At 40.9% G+C, this 22,220-nt stretch overlaps 1 protein-coding gene across 3 annotated transcripts in view; it reads left to right on the top strand.

The window, feature by feature from the left end:
• cacna1c (calcium channel, voltage-dependent, L type, alpha 1C subunit) overlaps nt 1-22,220 on the top strand; it is a 225,087-nt gene that overhangs the window by 134,380 nt on the left and 68,487 nt on the right. For 2 of the 3 annotated variants that reach the window (XM_037760296.1, XM_037760297.1), the window contains exons 4-8: nt 4,048-4,187; nt 11,081-11,220; nt 13,117-13,269; nt 14,575-14,774; nt 18,047-18,150. In XM_037760296.1, the coding sequence (XP_037616224.1) occupies nt 4,048-4,187; nt 11,081-11,220; nt 13,117-13,269; nt 14,575-14,774; nt 18,047-18,150 (737 nt within the window). Of the gene's footprint in view, nt 1-4,047; nt 4,188-11,080; nt 11,221-13,116; nt 13,270-14,574; nt 14,775-18,046; nt 18,151-20,766; nt 20,871-22,220 lie in introns of all 3 variants that reach the window. The other variant, XM_037760298.1, reaches the window with a different exon arrangement.

Below are 22,220 nucleotides of genomic sequence, written 5' to 3'. Positions count from 1 at the left end.
GAGTGCTTGTACTTTTAGCCCTGTCTGACTTCTTTTTTAGCGATGTTGCCATGACGTACTTATTCCACGTAGAAATAATGAAAAAAGGTACAAAAATAAGTTGTAATAAACCAGCTTTCCTCTGTGTGTGTTCTGCAGTTACTGTACTAAATGTGTCTCCTTCTCCACAGTTGCATCATTAGCCTGCTAATAGGACGCACACCAGCAATGTGCAACATCTCTAGACCCTTGTACTGAGTCTCACTGTGGTTGCTGCATCTGAATAAATCATCACCGGATGTTGCTAGTGTGTTACTGTATAGTTGTACAGAAATGTTTCCTGTCTAAGCAGGGAAAAAAAAAAGTCAGATTGTAGTGTGGCTTCCTGCTGTTTACACGGCTGTGAGGAGTTCAAATGCGCAGCATGACAAGATTTTGGAATATGAAGTGCGTGAATTGAATATTTTTGCCGGCAGGTTTTTAAATCATTTGGTGTTTTTGTCCACCGTTACATGTGCTGTGGACATGAGCAAGACGTTTCTGTCTTTATGGTACTCCTGCTGTTTTGTGTTCTTTTTGATTTGTATTGAAAGCTGCATGAAAGGAACATACACACACACACACACACACACATCAGACTACGATGTGTCCGTGGGTTTTTTCAAAAACAGCTTAATGGCTAATCCTGTCTTGCAGCGCACACACGCATACACAGAAGGTCACGGCGAATGGAAACATTGTCCGCTGTATGGTAGAATGTCGATACCGTAATCTGATTGGCCTAGCTGATGGATAGGCGGTTTGGTTGACCTATCACAGCTAACTGAATTATTGCTCCCACATACTCACCTTTCTGTCATTCTGTCTGCCTTCTTCTGTCTCTTTAGTCTGCCTCTCTTCCTCTCTCTCTTCTCCCTTCAGTCTCTCATCTTTTCTCTCTCATTTCTTTCCAGTCACTAACCAGATTAGTCGTGCCCCTTATGGATTTTGCCCTTTATGGGTCTGTATGAACGGAAGAAGGAAAAGGAGGGCTGAGAAGTGTGTGTGTGTGTGTGTGTGTGTGTGTGTGTCAGGCTGAGCTGTTCCTACCAGATGTTTTTCTCTGTTTTTATTCTTCTGAGCGCCGCACTGTCTGCCTGTCACCGGCAGATACACAGCCCGGGTGTGTGTGTGTTTGAAAGAGTGATGGAGAGCTTTTGTGTATTTGAGAGGGAGGATAAGTGTGCATGTGTGTGTGGGTTTTTGAGATTAATTACTTCCGCATAGACTGCTAATACTCACTGTGTGGTGGAGGGTTTGCAGTACGAATGATGCATATAAAAAAAAAAATCAATTCTCCAGGCTCTGAAACTGACACACACACACAGATAGAAAAAGAAGACAGGTATTTAATGTGAAAATCTTGATCTTTATCTTTAAGCTGGATACTAAAGCGCGCTAGATGGACCTGAATTTGAAATGAGAGGAGGTTAGAGCGACAGAGACGAGAAGCAAAACAAGTTTCAAGACGGCTCTCTGAGCAGCCCATTCAGGTGCAGAAAACCCTGGCCTAAAAATCAACTCGCCTTTCAAGTTGTCTGTCTTTCAAACTGTGCAAATCCTCCGTATTATAATTCATGTCATTCCCCCTCCGCCCGTCAAGCTTTCTCAAGCATTTCTAAGTGTGGGAAAAACACTTCCCAAATCACAGTGTGTATGATAATCACATCATTAAGAACACAAAAAAAAATCAAAAAGCATGATTCTTTTATCAAATGTCTAGCAGTTGTAATGCGGTGTCAGCTGCTGAGAAAGATTGCGCTCGGAAACTTAAATAAACAACCTCTCTAACCTTTAGTTTCTTACAAAGTTACAGATGTGACGGTGAAACCGCAGCTGTCATGTCCAAACGGTGGCTACATACAGTAGAAGAGTGATTCTCATGGTTTAGATATATGTGTGTATGCAAGTGGCCGAATGGTAGTTTGACATTCTCCATGCTGGGAGAGTTGTTTGTTTAGCTGGACCCACTTTAGACTCACATCGGCCTTAACAGCAAATCTTAATGCTGTATACATGAGCGTATCCAACACTAACATGGTCTTTTAACTTTAACAGCACTTTTTTACTGGCTGGTAAAGAGGGATCATTTGAAATCATTAAACTCAACTCCATATTTAGCAGCTGGTATCTTAAAAATATAACAAAGGCTAAATACACCAAGTAAAGTTTTTTTTAATATATATAAATATTTTAGAATATAAAGAATATTCTGTTTTCCATTTTATTCTTGCACATAGGGATGTCACAATACCTGAAATTTATTCGTCAATTCCAATACCAGTGAAATTCCACGATTCTCGATACCATTGCTGTGAAAACATCTCCTTCAAACAACTGTATTTATTCAAGTTTTTTGCCAAAAACGACATTTTACAAGGTTACATTTGAACTCATGATAGAGTTATAATTTACCTTTAGCCTATTACTCAGTTTTACTGAATAGAGCTTGAATGCATCACAACGTAATCAATGGCACCTCCCGCCAGCAACACACAGGTCAACATTCATGATGGCTGTCGTCAGAAAATGTGACCCCACTGCACCTATCTTTTGCGTTTTCTTTTAGAGTTTTGTGAATACATCCTTAAAGTAAAAAATATTAAAATACATTTATGATTTTTAACAATTTAGATTTGTGTGTTTTCCGTCAAGTATTTGCCTCATTTATTACACAGGTACAGTGGGGTCACATTTTCTGACGACAGAAATGGTGACCTCATGTGTTGCTGGCTCTCTGCGGTCACAGATTTCGCTGCAACACCAGTAAGCGGCGCAGTCCTGCACGGAGCTAACAGATTTCAACACAGATTTGTTGTTCGCAACGTATAGCGTTATCAGGGGAAAAATAGGGTGCCTAAATAAGACTATTATTGCATTGTTTTGCGGTGACCCTTTGCTAACTATCAGCTTGTGAAGCTATTTTGGTCCAGTTGGACACATAAAGAAGCTCCCTTCAGGTTCAGCTGGTTCTTCCCAGGGATGGGGTTTGTTTGCAGTCTGGAGAGACCTGGCTGGCCTTCTGTCCCAAACCTCTGGCCCTCTGTGAGTGAACGTCCATGGGAAAACAGTGGGAACAGGAGGAGGAGCAGGGACTGAGATGGATGGATAGATTGATGGATGGCGCTAAATATATTTTTATATTTAAAAAAAAAAAAATGACGTACCTCAGAGGGATTAGAGAGAGAGAGAGAGGAGAGGAGCGAATATTTCTGAATATAGAATATTTCCTGTTTTGTTAACACAGGAGCTTTAATAGTTTTGCACCATTGCCTTGATTGGGTGGATGATTAGGTGGATGATGAATTGTTTGATGGTCAGAAAGTTACATAATTCCTCTCTCTGTCTCAAGGCCATTTCAGGACATTTCCCAGGACCCCCTTAGGCAGGGGTCATCGCTATGACAACAATCTCTGAGGAACTCTGTAGTAGAAGAGTTGCTTGTGTGTGTGTGTGCACTTGTGTATACATGCACACACGCATGCATTCCTGTCTTCAGATAGTAGCCTCTTAGGGCAGGAAGAGAGCCGCTTTGATTAAATAATCCAAACGCTTTGATTGTGTACACGATTACAAGTTAGACAAATACATGTTCACACATAAATAATCAAACACACACACACACACCAGACGCCACATAAACAGGAACAGAACGTCTTGTTCTGGCTGATAAACTCAGAGGAGCAAGCAGCCAGCACTGTTGGTGTTCCTGCAGGTTCTTTAGTGTTGACACGGGCATAAATATATGTCATGATTATGAATGAATGTGTGTTTGTCTTAGTGCTTTGTATTGGCCAGTTGGATGTTGTGGTGTTCTTTTGATTTGATATGTGTGTCTCGATATATGGCTTCCCGTTCATAGTGTTTATTCACATGTGAATCTCATCTTACCGCAAACTTTACGACCAGCGGTCTTTCTCTAAGCTCTGTTTCATCTACTGTCTTTTTATCTGTCTCTAAATGCTCGTTCTCTGCAGTGCTGCCGCTCAGATAAATATATTGAAGTGTCTTGTCTGTGTGTCCCTACAGGAGCGCGTGGAGTATCTGTTCCTCATCATTTTCACGGTGGAGGCTTTCTTGAAGGTAATAGCCTACGGCCTGCTCTTCCACCCCAACGCCTACCTGAGGAACGGCTGGAATCTGCTCGATTTCATCATCGTGGTCGTGGGGTGAGTGGACAGAGACGCACAGAAATGATAAAAGCTGTGAACGTTTTTTTTTTTTAATGTCACTCTTAAGCAGAGGTAGCGTTAACTGAATATTTTCCGACATTGACGGAGAAATCTGAAGGCCGTCCGTCATTTTGATGGACTGGAGAAGGCCTCGGAGCGCGTCTGTGACCCGTAGAGGTGCAGCTGAGCCGCTGGTGCAGAAGGAGCCGTCTGTCCGAGGCAAAGACTACGGGGGAAAAAATCATTCATGTGTGTGTTGACATGAAAAGTGACCGCACGGTCGGTGTCGTGTCTCTGTTATCTCTCCATGCCCTTATGAATGCATTTGAAATCTATAAGCTTGTTCTCTAAATTAATAATTAGAAAACACACACACACAGCGGGCTGAGCGCGCTGTAATCACTTTCAAAATTCATCTCATGAAATACTCTGCTTCAATCCACATTTGTTGGCGTTTAGCCTTTCAAAAACAACATTTTTCACTCCGGTCAAAAAGTATCAATTGTGCACATGCACAGAACGGACGGATGCTGACAGACTGTGAGGAGATATTCGCTGAATTTGACAGTGTATTGAGTTAGAATCACTGACTCCAACTTCAAATAGGCTTATGTCTCATTATCATTAAAAATGAAAAATACAAAAATGACAGCAATGATAGATTATGACGGAATCTTTGCAACCCCGTCTGTCAAAATGACGGACAACGAGAAAGTCTAACGCAACCGCTGCTGCTCTTAAGTGAATCAAACATAGCAAGTCTGGTATAATTGTACGTCAAGAGTCTGTTTCCAGGGTTTGTAAAAGCACTACCTGACACATTTTCAAACATCAGCACATCATTGGCAAATTAATCATAGTACCTTGGTACAATTACTGTCAACAAAATGAAACTACAGCCAAGACCATTGGCAGCCTCTGAGTAATGCCAGAGGTACTCATAGTACGAATGTCTTTCAAAATTAAGACCATATTTCCCATCAACACCTTTGGTTGCTGTAGTAAAGACAAAGATCAATTACTCTTCTCTTTGCTTACATTTATTCGCTATAAAAACAGTTTCCTTTTTTCTCTCTTAACCTTAAAATTGTACCTTTTACTAGTAATTCAACAGATTAGAGGATGGAGGATCTCTTTGGAGAGAGACAGAGGAAAGCTGTGGTTTTGATCGTGTGGTATTAATATCAAAATACTACAATACACAACAAAGTATCGCCATCAAACAATCTTCCCTCACAGTGAATCCGTATTAAAGCCGCAGTAAACTTTGGCCTACAGTGTATTGGTGAAGGCCTAAACTGATTAGCTTGTTAGATGCTGATAGCAAAGCTTTGCTCTGTTTTTCTTTATCTGCAACTCAGCAACATAGCCCATCTGCTAAACCCTCTGTGCCTGTGTGCGTGCGTGCGTGCGCGCGTGCGTGTGTGTGTGTGTGTGTGTGTGTGTGCCCTGCCTGCCAGCTGTGCTTTGTGCACAGTGTTGTGTAGGGGTAATGGCACAATAGCCAGCGGACCTGACAGTTGCATTAATGCCATAAAAATGGTCTAATTGACCGTGTGTGTGTGTGTGCTAGAGAGAGAGAGAGAGAGAGAGATCGCAAGAAAGCACCCTGCAGCCTGAAGGAAGGCTCTGTGAATGCACCAACACACACACACAAACACACACTCAGTGAGTCTTGTTCATCGCCAGTCAAGTGTTCACTCACATTAGCCATCACTAACTGAGCATGGTTGGCTTCACCCCAAAGACACACACACACACACACACACACAGTGTGTCTTTGGGGTGAAGCCAACCACCCCATCGGCTGGCATCATGGTGCCAGTGCCCCTGGCATAAACACAACCTTTACCACTCTTATGGTGTTATCTACCCTCCCTGTCTGCCTCTCTCTGTCTCTTTCTGTCTCTATTTCAATTATGGGTTTTTATTGTGACGCAGCATAATTTAATGTGCAGTGATACTGTATCGATCCCCTGTGAAGGAAATTGTCTTCTACCTCATAGCCCTGCCAAAGTGAGGTCAAAAGGTCAGATACCTGCTTGCAGCTCCGGAATTGGCAGGGTTCAGTGTTAGCACTAGTGTTCTTGCTCAAGGACACTTTAGGGAGGGCTGGTGCATGCTGTTTTGGGAGATTAAATCTGAATGGCTTCTCTAGACTTCAACCAGGGTTTTTAAAATGTTCCTCTGTCACAATATAAAACCTTGTACTGTTTTGTTTTTTATCTTTCCCATGGCCAAAATAGGCATACTTATTCTTCTGAAGTGACCACATTGTCTTTAAACCTTTGACTTGGACACATAAAAGCTTAGGCGTAGGGATGTGACGGTGAGGACATTTCCCTACAGATTAATACAGTTGTGACAACACCGGTGTTACCGATTACACCGGACATTTTACAAGAAAAGATGATGCTCAATATCTGCAGAGCGCTTACTTTGATCTTTAACGTTGGACGGCTATGTGTCTGGCCTCTCCGGTTCAGCTTTCACTGCGGGGCTCGCAGCATTACTCATTTTGTCGAAAGACAGAGACCAGAGTTTGCGTCCAGTTCCCTCCATGATAAGAATCATAAAGGTGATCTTAATGCATGATCACAAACTTTCCCCCAAACCTAGTTCAAGCAGTTTTACTTGCCTAAAACCTTTCCATTTCCTAGCAGACTAGAAAACACTCACATAAGATGTTTTCTGGAAAGCTTCAATTGTCATTTTTCGGAAGGCGCTGACTTTGACCTATTTTGTCATTTAGATATAACAGCTTGTCATGGAAATGACACAGAACGGAGAAAAAAAAATCTATTAGTAAAGTCGTGAAACACGAATACACACACACACACTCCCTCCGTTTCACACACTCGAAGAGGACACACAGATCCAGGAAATGTTCAGCTGTGACAGCAGCACTGTATCCGTGTGTGTGTGCATGAATGACTGATTGTCTTTGTGCCTGTATGTGCCGAACTGCCAGCCAGTGTGTGTGTGTGTATGTGTGTGTGTGTGTGTGCGTAGATGAGAAGTGACAGAGTTCGCTCCCTCTGGAGTGTTCACTATATGGGTGAAAGAGCTCGTACCTGGTGTTGAGCAGCCTTGGAGGCACACACACTCTCTCACACACACATGCACGCACACATGTACACTTGCACACACATACACACAGACGCCAGAGCCTACAGTCTTACTGACACGTATCTAAGAGTTTATTAGTGAAGGTTCAGTGAGCTAACAGGCTGTGTGTGCGCGTGTGTGCGTGTACAATATGAATAGGTACTATATGGACTCTCTTTTAGTCTCTGCTTCACATACAGTAGCTCTCCTTCTTCACCTCTCTGTCTCCTCGTTACTCTCACATGTATTATTCTCCTCTTCCTACTTGTGCTATTTTCAGTCCTCTCATCTCTTCTTACAGCCTGTATCGTGGTTCTACTTTTCAAGTATTGACAGTACAAATAGCTGTAGGATCATCACAAAAAAGACAGTAAAGAGAGTTAAACCTTGAGGCAAAAATAAGAGCTGAATGATTTTGAAAAAAGATCTAATTGCAATTATTTTGACTGATATAATAATAATAATAATAATAATAATAACAATAATAATAATAATAATAATAGTAATAATAATAATAATAATAATAATAATAATTTAATTTAAATAGCACACTTTAAAATACAGCGAAATCTTAAGGTGCTTAACACAAAGGGTAAAACAATCACAATACAATGTTAAGACAATTTACACAAGAAACATGCGATTAAAAGCGTCAAAATAGAACAAATGAAATTACAGACAAATTATTCTATTCTATATTGCGATATGATTTGCAATATTAAAGGGAAGGATGATTTTTACATCATTATTCCTAACGGTGTAACAACTATAGAGACGTCTGCAGCACGACAATATTTCATTTTAAATGTTATTTTGTCACATATTTCGCCTTTAACAAGTATTGCATGTCCTGCGATTTGAAAATTGCATTAGGCTATGTTGCATTTTTGATAAAAAATTGTATTAATTATGCAGCCTTAGCAAAAATTTGGCATAGAAAGTATTACAAATTATAAAAAATATTCAGTTGATTAAGTCATTAGTCAATTGACAAAAAAATAATCAATAATGTAAAGTAATTTATCAAACAAAACTTATTGGTTTAACTGGTTCCAGCCTCTCAAGTCTGAGGATTTCCTGCATGTGTGTACTTTCTATCATTTTAAATACAATATCTTTAGACTTTGTATTTGGTCAGACAAAAAGAAGCAATTTAAAGACATCACCTTGGGCTATGGGAACATTTCCACTACTTAATGACACTAGAAATAGATTATTAAAAAAAAACAATAGATTAATTGATAATGAACCTAATTAGTTGCAGGTCTGTTGTGAATTCACAATGATTCAAAAATTAATTCAGCAGTATTGTGGTGTGTTGACTACTATGAAACCACGCAACCCCTGTTATCTTTATGAATGCACACACAGCTTCTGCTATCTTTAGCTGTGGATGTACACAAGCCGTTATGTGGTGGTGCTACACTCAAAGGCTCTAATTATCATTTAACACTCCACCACGGCAAAACATGCTGGGCGAAATGCTGGTGGTGCAAAACTGTGGATCCTCGACGTGCTTTTCATACTCCGTTTCAAAGCAGAGAGAGGGAGACTCAAACTGAGAGGGAGGTGGTGCGAAATAGAGGCCGAGAGAAAGAGAGAGAGAGAGAGAGAGAGAGAGAGAGAGAGAGAGAGAGAGGGCGATATGTTTTGGAGAGGTCTTTTCAAGTGGCCATTTCATCTGTGCTAATTGATAATTCTCCATGACTAACGCGCCGCTGACTGGCCTTTGAGCCGCGCTAGCTGTAAAAAATGGTTATTGTATGGTGATTTCTAAAGGATCTCCGAGAGACAGAGAGAGGAGAGAGTGATAAGCTCAGCTGGACGTACATAAATTCAAGACATCCAGAGAGACGTCTGTAAATAATTTTCATCGGGGATAATAGCCGACAAAAGGCGACGGCATAAAAACATTTTTATTGAAGATTATAATTATACTGAAAAACAACCCTGGACCAGACACAAATGCATATGGGCAGAAGTCTCGACATTTTGGCCATATGGTGTACATATATTCAAGCTCATACCCAAAGAATAAATAATTTCATAGAAGCTTATAGCCAACAAGATGCAAGAGCGTAAAAACACATTTAGCTCTTTTATAGAGGAGGATAATTTACATTACTATGCATGTCTTCTAGTGTTGGCACGATACCAAAATCATGACTTTGATACGATACCCTGCCTAAATATCTCGATTCCGATACTGAAACAATGCCACGGCAAAAAACCTAAAACATCAGGAAAAAAGTAATGGAATAATAGATTTATGGAATGGAATTTAATTAATAAAATATGTTAAAATGTATTATTAAAAAATGTACAGGGTATGAAGTAATCGGATGTCCCCTATACTTGCGTTTGTTATTCCTTTGATGGTTAACTTTATATATGCAACCACATATCACTTATTAAAAAGTGTTTAATAAGGCTTTTTTTTTTTTGTAAAACAGCACCCTCGTCGGCGCGTCGGTAACAGTTCAGGCAGAGAGTGGTACTGCAGAAACTACTGCAAAAATCCACAAAATTATAATAAATTCAGATGAAGTTCTAGGAGAAGTTGATGAGGGAAAAGCTGCTAGAATCAGGAGGACACCACAGTAACTGTAGAAAGCGCCGTGTTGTGTCGAAGTGGTGTGAAGAGAGAGAGGAGTCACTATCCATTTCACGTTACAGAGACACACGTCAAAATAATACTTTAACACATGCTGTTTAGTGGATTGTGTTTTTGCCGAATTGCGGTACATTTGATCGGTAATTAGGGCTGCACTGTTATTTTCCTTATTTTTTTGAAGGGAGTTCTGCTGATAGAGCGGAGCTGTGCAGCGAAGCGAGCAGTACGTGACCTGCTTTAATCATCTCTTGAACTTCATTTGTTGACTCCATCCTCCTGGTTATCACTACAGTTTATTTTTGACTGCTTGCTCCCACCACCAGCAAAGTTATGACTGCCTGCTCCCGCGGGATCACAATCCTAATTCCATCCTCTAAAACTTGTTTAAGTGTCGGTAGTAATGAAGTGGAGTATCGTACTTATTTTAATATCAGGGTATTGCGATACCTTTCTTGTATCGGTATATCATGCAACACTAATTTCTACGTGCTTTAAGTACCAAATACATTACAGTGGAGAGACAGGGAAGGTTGTGTGACATCACATGGCAAAAATGTAAATGTGTGTTTTATTCAATCTGACAGCGCTGTGAGCACACACACTCACTTAGAAACACATTTTTGGAGACACCTCTCTTCAGTCCAGACATGCACAGTGTTCTGCTGAGCCGACTGTCAAATCATTAAAGCCGAGTGTCTCACATTTCCTTATCTGCGAAAGACAGAGGGAACAGATGAAACACTCTCTATTGTTGTGTTGGAGAGCTAACTAATTAAGCTGTTTTATTTTTCTACTGTTGTGTTTTTCCTCCAAAAAAGCACATTTGATTGTGAAAACAGCGCAGATGTCCTCATCATTCCCTTTTGCTTTTTAAAAATGTTCAACTAGGTTGATATCTAAATTTACATCGCCGTGTTATATATTATGATAAAGAAGATGTAGATGGTTCAGTTTAGTATTGACAGCAGTCAGTGGCAACGGAGGGGAACGGGAAATAAGGCCATAAAGACGACAAACCGCAGATATCCATCACTCTGTCGTACAATATCCCTGTATGTCTGTATCTCTTTTATTGTTTTCCTCTCTCTCAGATATTCTCTAGTATGTGGAAATGGGGATGTCAACCTGACGATGATGGTTATTGAAGTCATTACTTTCTGTCTTGCAGGTTATTCAGCGCGATCCTGGAGCAGGCCACCAAGGGGGACGGGGGCACTCCTATTGGAGGGAAGGCGGCGGGCTTCGATGTCAAGGCTCTGAGGGCATTCAGAGTACTCAGACCCCTCAGACTGGTCTCTGGAGTACCCAGTAAGTACTGAGGAAGAAAGAAAGAGAGAGAGAAAGAAAGAAAGAAAGAAAAAAAGGCAGAAAAGAAAGAGAATAGACGCTGTGAGGATCAGGTGTGAATGTCGATTGGGTGAGGTGGGGGAGAAATGAACCACAGATTGGAGCTGATATTGCTGCTCGATGCCACACATACACCCATAAATGCACACACACACACACACACACACACACTCACACAAAGAGTCCTCTTGTCAGATACTCAGACAGTACGAGCAGTAGATGAGTTGTCTGTCAGCCTGTCTGTGTTAGTGACTACAGAGATCAATAATCCAACAAGGCCAGAAGCGACAAAAGGATCGGATATCGTGGATGAAGGCTTTGCGAGTGTGTGTGCGTTTGTGTGTGTGCCTGCGTGTGTGTGTGTGTGTGTGAGAGACAGCTCTTGTGATTACAGTTGCAGGCAAATGCGCTGCATGCTGGTGCACATCCCACACTCTCGTCGTTCGGTTTTTAAAAGCGTGAGTGCGTGACTGCTGCAGTGCACAATATTTAGACTGAACCCTGTCCAACATCACTGGACTGTGTTGAATCGGTATCATGGCAACTGATCAGTTGCATGTTTGCTAGCTGATTAGCACACAGACCGACAGACTCGTCTTTTTAAAGGCGTCCGGTGTCACTGCTGCTTATGCGCTGTAGAATTTACACAAATAATGATCTGTAGATTAACTTTGTAAGGCACCTGCATGTATTTACTTCATCAAATCATGTGCAAATAATTGCAACAATCTTTTTTCATGATCAGTTCAAATGGATTACATACATAGCTTTTCATTATTTACAGAATAATTTAGGCCTTCATTTTTCTTTAAAGGTGTAATAGTTAGGGCTGTCAATCGATAAAATATTTAACAGCGATTAATTGGTTAAATGGTACGATTAAAGGGAGATTTTGTCAAGTATATAATACTCAAATATGCTTGCTTTATGCTAATATATGTACATTTATTATTGGAAATCAATTAACAACACAAAACAATGACAACTATTGTACAGAAACCCTCACAGGTACTGCATTTAGTATAAAAATATGCTCAAATCATAATCTGGTAAACTGCAGCCCAACAGGCAACAACAGCTGTCAGAGTGTCAGAGTGCTGACTTGACTATGACTTGCCCCAAACTGCATGTGATTATCATAAAGTGGGCATGTCTGTGAAGGGGAGACTCGTGGGTACCCATAGAACCCATTTTCTTTCACATATCATGAGGTCAGAGGTCAAGTTAAGAGCATTATTTAACCTCCTTTGTGACAAGCTAGTAAAACATAGTATGCAAAATTCACAGTTCATAGGTACTGTAGTTCTGCATAAATAGATCTAAGTCAGTGTTTACGGCTGCATTAAAAAAAAACATTCAATGAATTCTTAATGAGTAAAAAAATCAATAAGGTGTTTGATAAGGTGTTTATTTATATAATCCTGTGTCTGAATACATTTTTTGAATTAATCAAATCAAATAAACCCACATTTAATCCTACAAAGATAAACCAAAACATTTCACTGCTGTTTTTCATACCAATAAGCCTCCTCAACAGAATGTGTTGCTATCACCGTTTTTATGAGTTGTTAGTATGCCGTGTTCTGAGTCCATCAAAGCATTGAGTGAATTAACTGGAAAGTTGCGTCAAACACGGAACGTTCATGTTTTGTATTATTTCTCAGAAACTCATTGAAGGTCCTCTCTCTCCGAGCGGATGATCACATGCGGAAAGAATGCTTTTAATATGACAAACAAATGCTTTCATCATTAACATTACTGCCAGTTCCAATACTCTTTTTTTTTTTAAATTTCTGTTTGAAAGTTTTCTCAGCAGTTTCCTCTGTGTGTGTGTGTGTGTTTGTGTGTGTGCTGCAGGTTTACAGGTAGTGTTGAACTCCATAATCAAAGCCATGGTTCCTCTGCTCCATATCGCCCTGCTGGTCCTCTTCGTCATCATCATCTATGCCATCATCGGCCTGGAGCTCTTCATGGGCAAGATGCACAAGACCTGCGCTCACGAGCCAACAGGTACACACACACACACACACACACACACACACACACACACACACATGCACGTAGAGAGAGAGGGAGAGAATATCTAGTCTAGTGTGCACTGATGCACAGGTGCAAATACAAACATGCATCATCAAACACATACACTCCCATACCGCACCTCAATGCTCAGATCAATTTTGCAGCATGTATTCAGCTGTGTGTGAAAGCATGCTTCAGTAAGCATATATTCACACTTCAGCTCCAGAGACGGACACACTGGTGAATACTATACCGCACAAACCCTTCTCCACTGAAATGATGGTAAAACATCACCTATGAGCCAACAAAAGCAGGGAGGAAATAGAGCACACACCTTAAACACTTCGAAAACAATAACCTCCATTAATTATTTAAAGCATCATTTATGTTTCTGAGTAGGAATAATTTGGGCCGTAATTGAAACAGCAGCTGCCATAAATGATTGAAACAATTTTCAGTCAAGACCCCTAGGTACAAATGGACTTAAGTGTTGTTATGGTGCTGTTATAGGTCCCATGAGAGGCATTAGCTTTGCACAGGGTAAGTGCTGGTGGAATACTCTGTTATCCTATACATCACCCTCGAGAGCTTGTTTTGTATAATTAGCAAAACACTTTTTCACATTGATTTTTTCGTGACTGCTCTCTCTGTTTTAGCTCAATGTGTCCTTTTTAAACTTCTTTTTAGATAAATTATTTTTAGATGTACTAAAAAAGTAGTAGAATCTCAAAGTGGGGAGTTGTTTTATACTTCTTCCTGAAGAAAGAGTCCCAGTCATTTTCTGCATAGGTAGTGTGAGGTGATTTACATTTGGACAACAATTACATTTCATAAACTGAAAACACACTGTTAAAGAGTTAAAGTTGTAAGATGAAAACACGGACAACTCCAAGACCAGACAACACCGTGGTTAGCGACCTGTCAATCACAAGGTAGCCACGCCCTAAAGCATACCCTGCTTTATGGTCTTTTTGACTCTAAATGGGACCATAATTTACTAAATGAACATCATGCTGTATTGAAGAAGACTTGAAACTAGTGATTGAGACCATAAACTCATGTTTACAATGTTTACTGAGGTAATAAATAGAGTGAGAAGTAGACTCATTTTCTCATAGACTTCTATACAATCAGACTTCTTTTTTGCAACAAGAGGAGTCGCCCCCTGCTGGCTATTAGAAAGAATGCAAGTTTAAGGCACTTCACTTTTCAGACCTGGAGTTGCCCACTGAGTCTGGGTCATAGATAGCAAGGACACAGTATAACAATCTATCTCTCCCATGTCTTTTGTCACAGGCACCATTGCGGAGGAAAAGCCGGCACCGTGTGCACCCGAAGGCGCTTACGGTCGACACTGTAAACACAACGGAACAGAGTGCAAAATGGGATGGGAGGGCCCAAACGACGGCATCACCAACTTTGACAACTTTGCCTTCGCCATGTTGACGGTGTTCCAGTGTATAACCATGGAGGGCTGGACGGACGTGCTGTATTGGGTGAGCCGGACACCACAACGGTGTCTTTATCTGTGTGTGTGTGTGTGTGTGTGTGTGTGTGGAGTGAGTGCTCGGTGTGTGTGTGTGTGTGTGTGTAGCCACTGTAGTGTATCTGTAACATCAGTGCCACATGAGTGCTTTTGAAAAAGTAATATAAAGCAATAACACTTCTGTCAGAAAGGCAGGTATGCACACACACAGAGTGTTCAAAAGACTGAGACACACACACACACACACACACACACACACACACACACACACACACAGATTGTGTGTGTGTGTGTTTGAGTGTTAGCTCATATCTCAGGCTAAATCGATGCAGACAATACACTGTGTAATTGAAGGCGCCGATTCATTTGGAACGTGCGTGGAATCCCGATGCTTGATTCAAGTGTCGACGCGCACGCATACACATTCACAGCCACCGAGGCATATGAACACACAGAGAACTATCCTTTCCTGAGTAAATGACCGGGAGCATGCAGCGGCCCTTGTCCAGCTAAATAAACCAATAGATTAGTCTGCGCTGTTAATCAATATTAGGGAAGGTTCGATCAAACTCCCACATGTGGCTTCTTGAGAAAGCATTCGATTTAGACCTCTGGACGGAGGTATGGCTTTACACACAGATTATGATATTGTTGATGTCCTGATAATAGGTGGGAAGGGCTCAAAAGTCATGAAGCTCCACCTTAACTTACATTAACATGTGTGTTTTCTCAAACATTAATCAGAGTTGTCCTGTGATGTTGCCACCCTGTGTAACTCTGCCGTGATGAGACTCATGGTATAGAGACAGCTGTTACTCAGCGGGGCTGTGGCAGTTACGTGCGGTCGGTTTCACCACCGCAAAGCACTCATGCAGTACAGATGAATACCGGTTCTTGGGATATTCAAAACATCACTTCAACTGAATGTCTCCATTATCTACTACACTAGAATGAAATTGTGCTATTTTTTTTCCTTGTATATCTGATAGCCCCAATCTGCACTTCTAATGTATTATCATTATCTTCAGGTCATAGAGCGACGCATCCATTTCTCTGAAATTTAAATGATGATGTGATCTCAGAAGGTTGTTGAGCAACACTTAACGCATTTATGTATTTATTTCCCAGGATCCTGAAAGACTCTTTGAATAATCAGTGCATTGCACAATGAAAAAGATTTTTATCTAGAGTTTGACTATATTTCCTGATCAAATAAAGATAGCAGCCAGAAGTGACATATTTCCTTGCTCGTTATATGCTTGTTTTGTATGAAAATGTCTTCACATTGTCAATCAAGCAAATGAGATACAGTATTTTCTTTAATTCTGATGGATATAAGAGTTTGTAAATACTCTCAAAACAGTGTTAAGAAGTGATAAATTACAGTCCGATTTTAAGCTCTGTGACTAGAATAATACATGAGAGGAACAAACTGGGGCTAGCTATCAAGCAATACTAAAGTAGTGAATGAATTATTAGATTCATCTTAAAGAGGACCTATTTTGCTTCATTTTCTGGTGCATACTTGTATTTTGGGTTTTTTCTAGAACATGTTTACATGCTTTAATGTTCAAAAAACGCTCGATTGTTATGCCTTACTAGCTTTTTTTGAGGCCTTGCCAAACTAGCCGCTTGGCAGGTATTATGCAAATGTGTTACTTGGTGACATCACCACGTTACAGAAGAAAAGGTGGGACTTTGGGACAATGGGACAAACGAGGCGTTTCAGGCAGTTCAGGAGCAGTGTTTCTGTGGGGGAGAGTAACTCCCTGTGGCGTGGGCTTTGTAACTTTGCAGACCTTTTACATGCACAAAAAACTCTACAACGCACTAAAGGAAAGGGGGAAGAAGCACAAAAGCATAATAGGTCCTCTTTAACGAATACAAAAGTGGAATGAACAGTTACACTGGTAAAAAAAAGTCTGTTGAAAAGTTGGGTGACCAAATGTAACTGTCAGAATTGGTCAGTTTTTGGTGTGAGTGTGAGACCTTACTGTAAATACAAGCAGGTGTGTGTGTGTGTGTGTTTGTGTGTGCGCACGAGTTGTTTGTCTCTGAGTGCATGTACTGAACACATGGAGCAGAGAGCTTACTAGCTCTACACCCCTCCTGCAACTACCCTGTCTGCTGCAACCTCCTGCACACACACACACACACACACACACACAGCATCACAACAGTTAAATCCTACAATTCACTTATTATGAGAGCGCTTGTGTCTCCAGCCTGTCTGTGTAATGAATGGGGCCTATTTGTTTGGAGTATAAATGATTATAGAAAAAACATTTAAACAACACCAAGCCTTTCATTAAGTTCGGGCCACGCATTTCCATAGTTTTCATTGTCTCACATATATTCGGGAATATAGATTAATGACATCCAGCTTCTGCTGCTGTCGTATAGCAACTGAACCCTCTCTCGTCCTCTGTTATCTCCCTTTTTGTCTCTCTATCTCTGTCCAACATGTCTCCATGTTAAAGTGACAGCTCTTTAAGTGATAGAACAGGATTTTTTTTCTTAATGTTTTCTTTTAAAGTTTACGTGCATATTATCAATATGACATTTCTGTTATAATCGAATCCTGGATACTAAATTGCTCAGACATCACCTTGTCCACACCGTCTCCCATTTACATCAGCCCTGATAACGATCTGACACACACAAGCCGTCCTTAATACAATATCCACAAGGGTGTGTGTGGCACATTCCCCGAAACAAGTCATCTTTATTGATTCCACTTGCATTTTTTTAGTATCAAATGCCGTAAATCCTCTATATAACAGAATATAATTGGTTTATATGGACAAATGTAGAGTCACGGCATCTAAATGTGTTTCCCGTAGAGGCTCATTCACCTTTCCAAGAAAAGTTTTCTGAAGGGATTGTGTACTGTAACGGTGTAAACAACACACTTTGAATACGAGCGAAGGTTTGTCATTGAGTTATAAAAGCAGTTAAGTGTTGTTTAGTGCGTTTCTTAATTGCGGAGCGTCAAGCAGCTGCTCTCCAGCAGGCAGACAAAAGGGTTTACACACTTCATCATACAATATTGCCACGCTCGCTTCGCCAGGTCTTTACTGCTCTTTTTTTAATATGCACTGCTCTTTCCTTGTTTCCTGCCTGTCATCTTTTCCTTCTTTATTTCCCTCTCTATAACACACTTTCTGTCCTTGACCTCTGCTGCTTTCTTTCCTCTCTCCTCCACCCCACCAACCCTCTCCCTGTTAACCCCCTCTCTTCTCTCCGTCTCCGTCTCTCTCCTATGTCTCTTGTCTCTCTCAGATGCAGGATGCTATGGGCTATGAGCTGCCGTGGGTCTATTTTGTCTCTCTCGTCATCTTCGGCTCCTTTTTCGTTCTCAATCTCGTTCTGGGGGTGTTGAGCGGGTAAGAGGTTGTGCTGTCGTCACGTGTGTACAAATGTCTGTGTGTGTGTGTGTATGTGTGTGTGTTGTTTGTGATGTGGCTGTACAATACGTAGTGTATTAGATGTGATAAATGACCATGCAGCAAGACTCCCTGGACCAGACATTTAAACTGCCACTTATTGTTGATTTTTAGGGATCCAGTGAACCGCTGAAAAAAATATCATTCATTATTACTAGTATTATTGTTATCGATACTATTATTATTATTATTAGGGTTCACTTTACATGGCATTATCTTTTTAAGTCAACAAAACACTTTACATAAACTGTACTATACATCTTATTTCTAAGCATTTTGTTTGGAGGCTATTGATTTTAGTTTAGTTCATTTTAATTTATTTAGGTTTGAAGCTGCCTGGTTCAACTGCTATACTGTCTAAATCCAGAATCCCATGCTGCAAACTGAACATGCTTAGGCCTTTATCATCATAATCCCTTGTCATCATCATCGCCATTTCAATTGAGCACATTTAATTTTACTACACACAATAAGGGATTAGTACAAAGAGCTGCAGAGCAAAACGTGGCTAAAGGCCGAAGGTGAGCTACTGTTGTTTAAGCATCCGCACGCTATGAATACCACAGTGATGAAATTTTCCCACCGGTTAATAAACTTGTGATAACACCGGTGTTTACCGATTACACCAGACATTGTACAAGAAAAGATGACGCTCAACCTGCCACCGCCGCGCCACACACGCCTGCTTTAACTGCTCCATCCTCGTCACTGCTTCATACTGATCTTCCGACTATTTATTGATAACGTGCTTAGTATTTTACAAATATTTTACTATACTGTAATATACTAAAAGTTTTTTCTTTATTTGATCAATGTGGGCGCTTATGTGCGAAAAGGAACAAAATGGGGTTTATTTCTATAAAAAAGCACAACATTCAGTGTTGACTGATTTACAGAATGCCAAATGATGGTCAAAGGAGGTGCAAATACAGCTAAATTGACAAATAGTCTAAATTAGCATTGATGTGCACTGTGCAGATTATTTTGGTTTAGTCATGTGGCACACAGAATAAATGAAATGCAAATAAGAGGACGGTGATAACAGCAGTCTACCAATAAAAGTCGAGCTAGAAGTTGAGGAAAAACGAACTGACGATCGCTGAACTTAGGAAAATCTCCCTCCCACTCTTTCTCCTTTCTGTTCCACTCAATCAATCCTTTGTCACAAGCATGAGAAAAACACACGCGTGCACTCTGCAGAAGCAGTGACGAGCACTCTGTCTATCCGTTATGTTTACGTCAGTTGACATCAAGGGGCCTCATGCCGTCACAACCTGTCTGTGGTGGACAGATGGACACACACACACACACACACACACAAACCATTCAAACTCACTTTTGACCAGCGCGTGTTTAATTGCATATACAAGCAGCTTTCTGTGGTCTTTCTATCTTTCTTTTAGTGATGTAAGTTGTTTTTGTTCAGTCCAGACCGTCTTCCTCCTTAAACACCCGACGGGCTTGTGTGCATACATGCCTTGGTTTACATACGTGTTTGTCTTGTGCGCAGATTAGCATGCAATCTGCTAACATTGTTTGTATATGTACAGCGTGTGCATATTTGTACAGAGACACGTGTCGCCCGTGTCCGCGTCTGTATGTTCAGTTTCAATAAGTGCTGCTCCAGCGGGCGAGCCGGGTGGCTGTTATACCCCACTCTGCCAAGTCACGCTGTTTTAGTACAAGCACCACCCGGCCTGTAGGGACACACTGGGGTATTAATAATTCACCCCTCAGGTCAGCCGTGGAGGTGGAACCTAAAAAAAACTTGCACAACAGGGAAAACACAACAGGCAAAAAAAAAAAAAAAGGTTATTCTGAGGACGGAGTCAAGTCTGGAGGAGAGGAAACATTAAAAGCATTAAAAATGGAAATTATAGGATGGAAGGCTGCACCGGATAGGGAACATCATTTTCATAAAAGCATTACAGTTACCAGATATAAATAATTTGATCACTAGAGTTAAAAACAGCATGATAACAACAACGATGACAATAATAGTAATCATAATGATAAATTACATCTCAAACATTAAAAATGAAAACTTTCAATTTAAAAAAGCTAAGACTAAACAGCTTTTTATTATTAAATTACATTTATTTTGAGTAAAGAACAGTGATGATGTCCAATCCATGGGAGTCCTGCTGCACAGTCTGTTGAAGTGTCTAACTAAAATACCTTCTCTCCACAGTGGTTACGCCTGAAATGAGCTGATCTGAGTGGAACTAAAGTGAATCAAACTGTTTTTTAAACTTGTAACCTTCAAATACAGCCGGTCAGATACGTTGCCATGTGGCCCGTTAAGTGACTCTGACAAATACATTGAATGCACCATAAGCTCAGCAGGGATCCTGCAGAAGCAAAAACTGCTCCATCTGTTGGGATCTTTCACTAAGGATCTAACCTCGTTCCCTCTTCCCCCTCATCCCCTTCTCTCCTAACATTCCTGATTGCTCCTTCCTCGCTTTCATCCCTCCATCTTAACTTTCCCCTCCATCCTTTCTGTCTCTTCTACTTCGGTCCTGCTCCTCCATGCCTCCATCTCTCCACCTATAGGTGAATGATGCAGTAGGGTACAGGTGGCCCTGGGTGTATTTTGTCACCTTAATCATCATCGGATCCTTCTTTGTGCTAAACTTGGTTCTGGGGGTATTGAGCGGGTAAGGGCAAAAGGTTAAAAGTCACTTGAGACTAACTTCTCTCTCTCTCTCTCTCTCCTTCATGCTGTTCTTAGAGAGCTTTGCTGTTTGTTTTTGCCATGGATGTGTAATGAGACATGGATACGGTGCGGCCACTCAGTCTTGCTTCCAATTGTTTTCCAGTGGCCACTCATGGTATTGCAACGAAAAATCCCCCCCGCGGCTCAAAAGGCCTTTTCCCCCACAGACCACCATTGTGAAAGAGACGTCTGTAAAACTGTTGACATGAGGTCAATTATGACTCCTTTCTGTTATGATTTTTTGATCCATGGAGGTTTTATATTTGTAAGACTTTCCTCAAGCCAAGAAAACTTTTTTGGTGTATGGGCCAGGCGAGTAATTCTCTTTTGACAATAAGTGACATCTTGGGGTCCAGTATCCAGTTATACATCCATGGTTTCTTCTGAAGGGAACTCTTTATTTCTGTCTTACTTCCTGCTACGGACAGTTGATGTTGTTTAAGTTTAGAAAGTACTGTACAAACGGTGCACAGGGATGTGTTGTCATAAAACTGGTACAGGTACAGTTTGAGGAGTATTATAGAAACACAATACATACCAGAACATGTGGCACAAGGAAAACCTGACAGTGTCCAAAACGTTTGACAGTACAACGTGTATGTGGATTTGCAGATCTGAACTAAATCAACCGCACTTACATTGTTAGTCATTATCATTGTATCTGACTGTAGTGAAATCGTACTTCAGCATCTGGCTCTCTAGGGCACTTCAACAGGACCATTGAGACCTTTTGGATATTACCGCTCTAATGACGCATTTCCACTGCATGGTACGACACAGTTTTACTCAACTCCCATTACCAAAATTTGTGGATAGCACCTCGGTCGAGGTTCCAAGCGAGCTGAGCCAATACTAGAGAGACAGAGTGAATCGTCACTAGGGGACACGGGACATCCTACACGGGACAAACCCGCTGTTTTTAAATAGCCAAGCTACCGTCAATAGCGACAATAGCAATTTTTTTATTCACTCATCTCGACCCATATTTTTTAAAATATCAGCCCTCAAAACTACCGTAAAAAATGCACTACGTCGTACAATTTACAAGGTACAGACGTTTGGTCTGTTTGGTTGCTGTTGAAAGGATTCAGCAAGTGTCGCGTTGAAGATGATGTTATGGCCGTTTCAAAGGGCCATCGCTAAGGCAATCAGCTGAGAATCCCCGCCTACACTGAGGGGGTACTATCTGCAGTGGAAAACGAAATAGAGAAAAGGACCTGGTATCAAAAGTGAGTCGAGTCAAGCCGAACCAAAAAGGTCTCATTCTACCCAACTCTACGCTCTCTACAAC

This window comes from Sebastes umbrosus, chromosome 23 (genome assembly GCF_015220745.1).
Source record: "Sebastes umbrosus isolate fSebUmb1 chromosome 23, fSebUmb1.pri, whole genome shotgun sequence".
NCBI lineage: Eukaryota > Metazoa > Chordata > Actinopteri > Perciformes > Sebastidae > Sebastes > Sebastes umbrosus.
The sequence above is the reverse complement of the archived record's forward strand: the minus strand, read 5'-3'. Positions and strand labels throughout refer to the sequence as shown.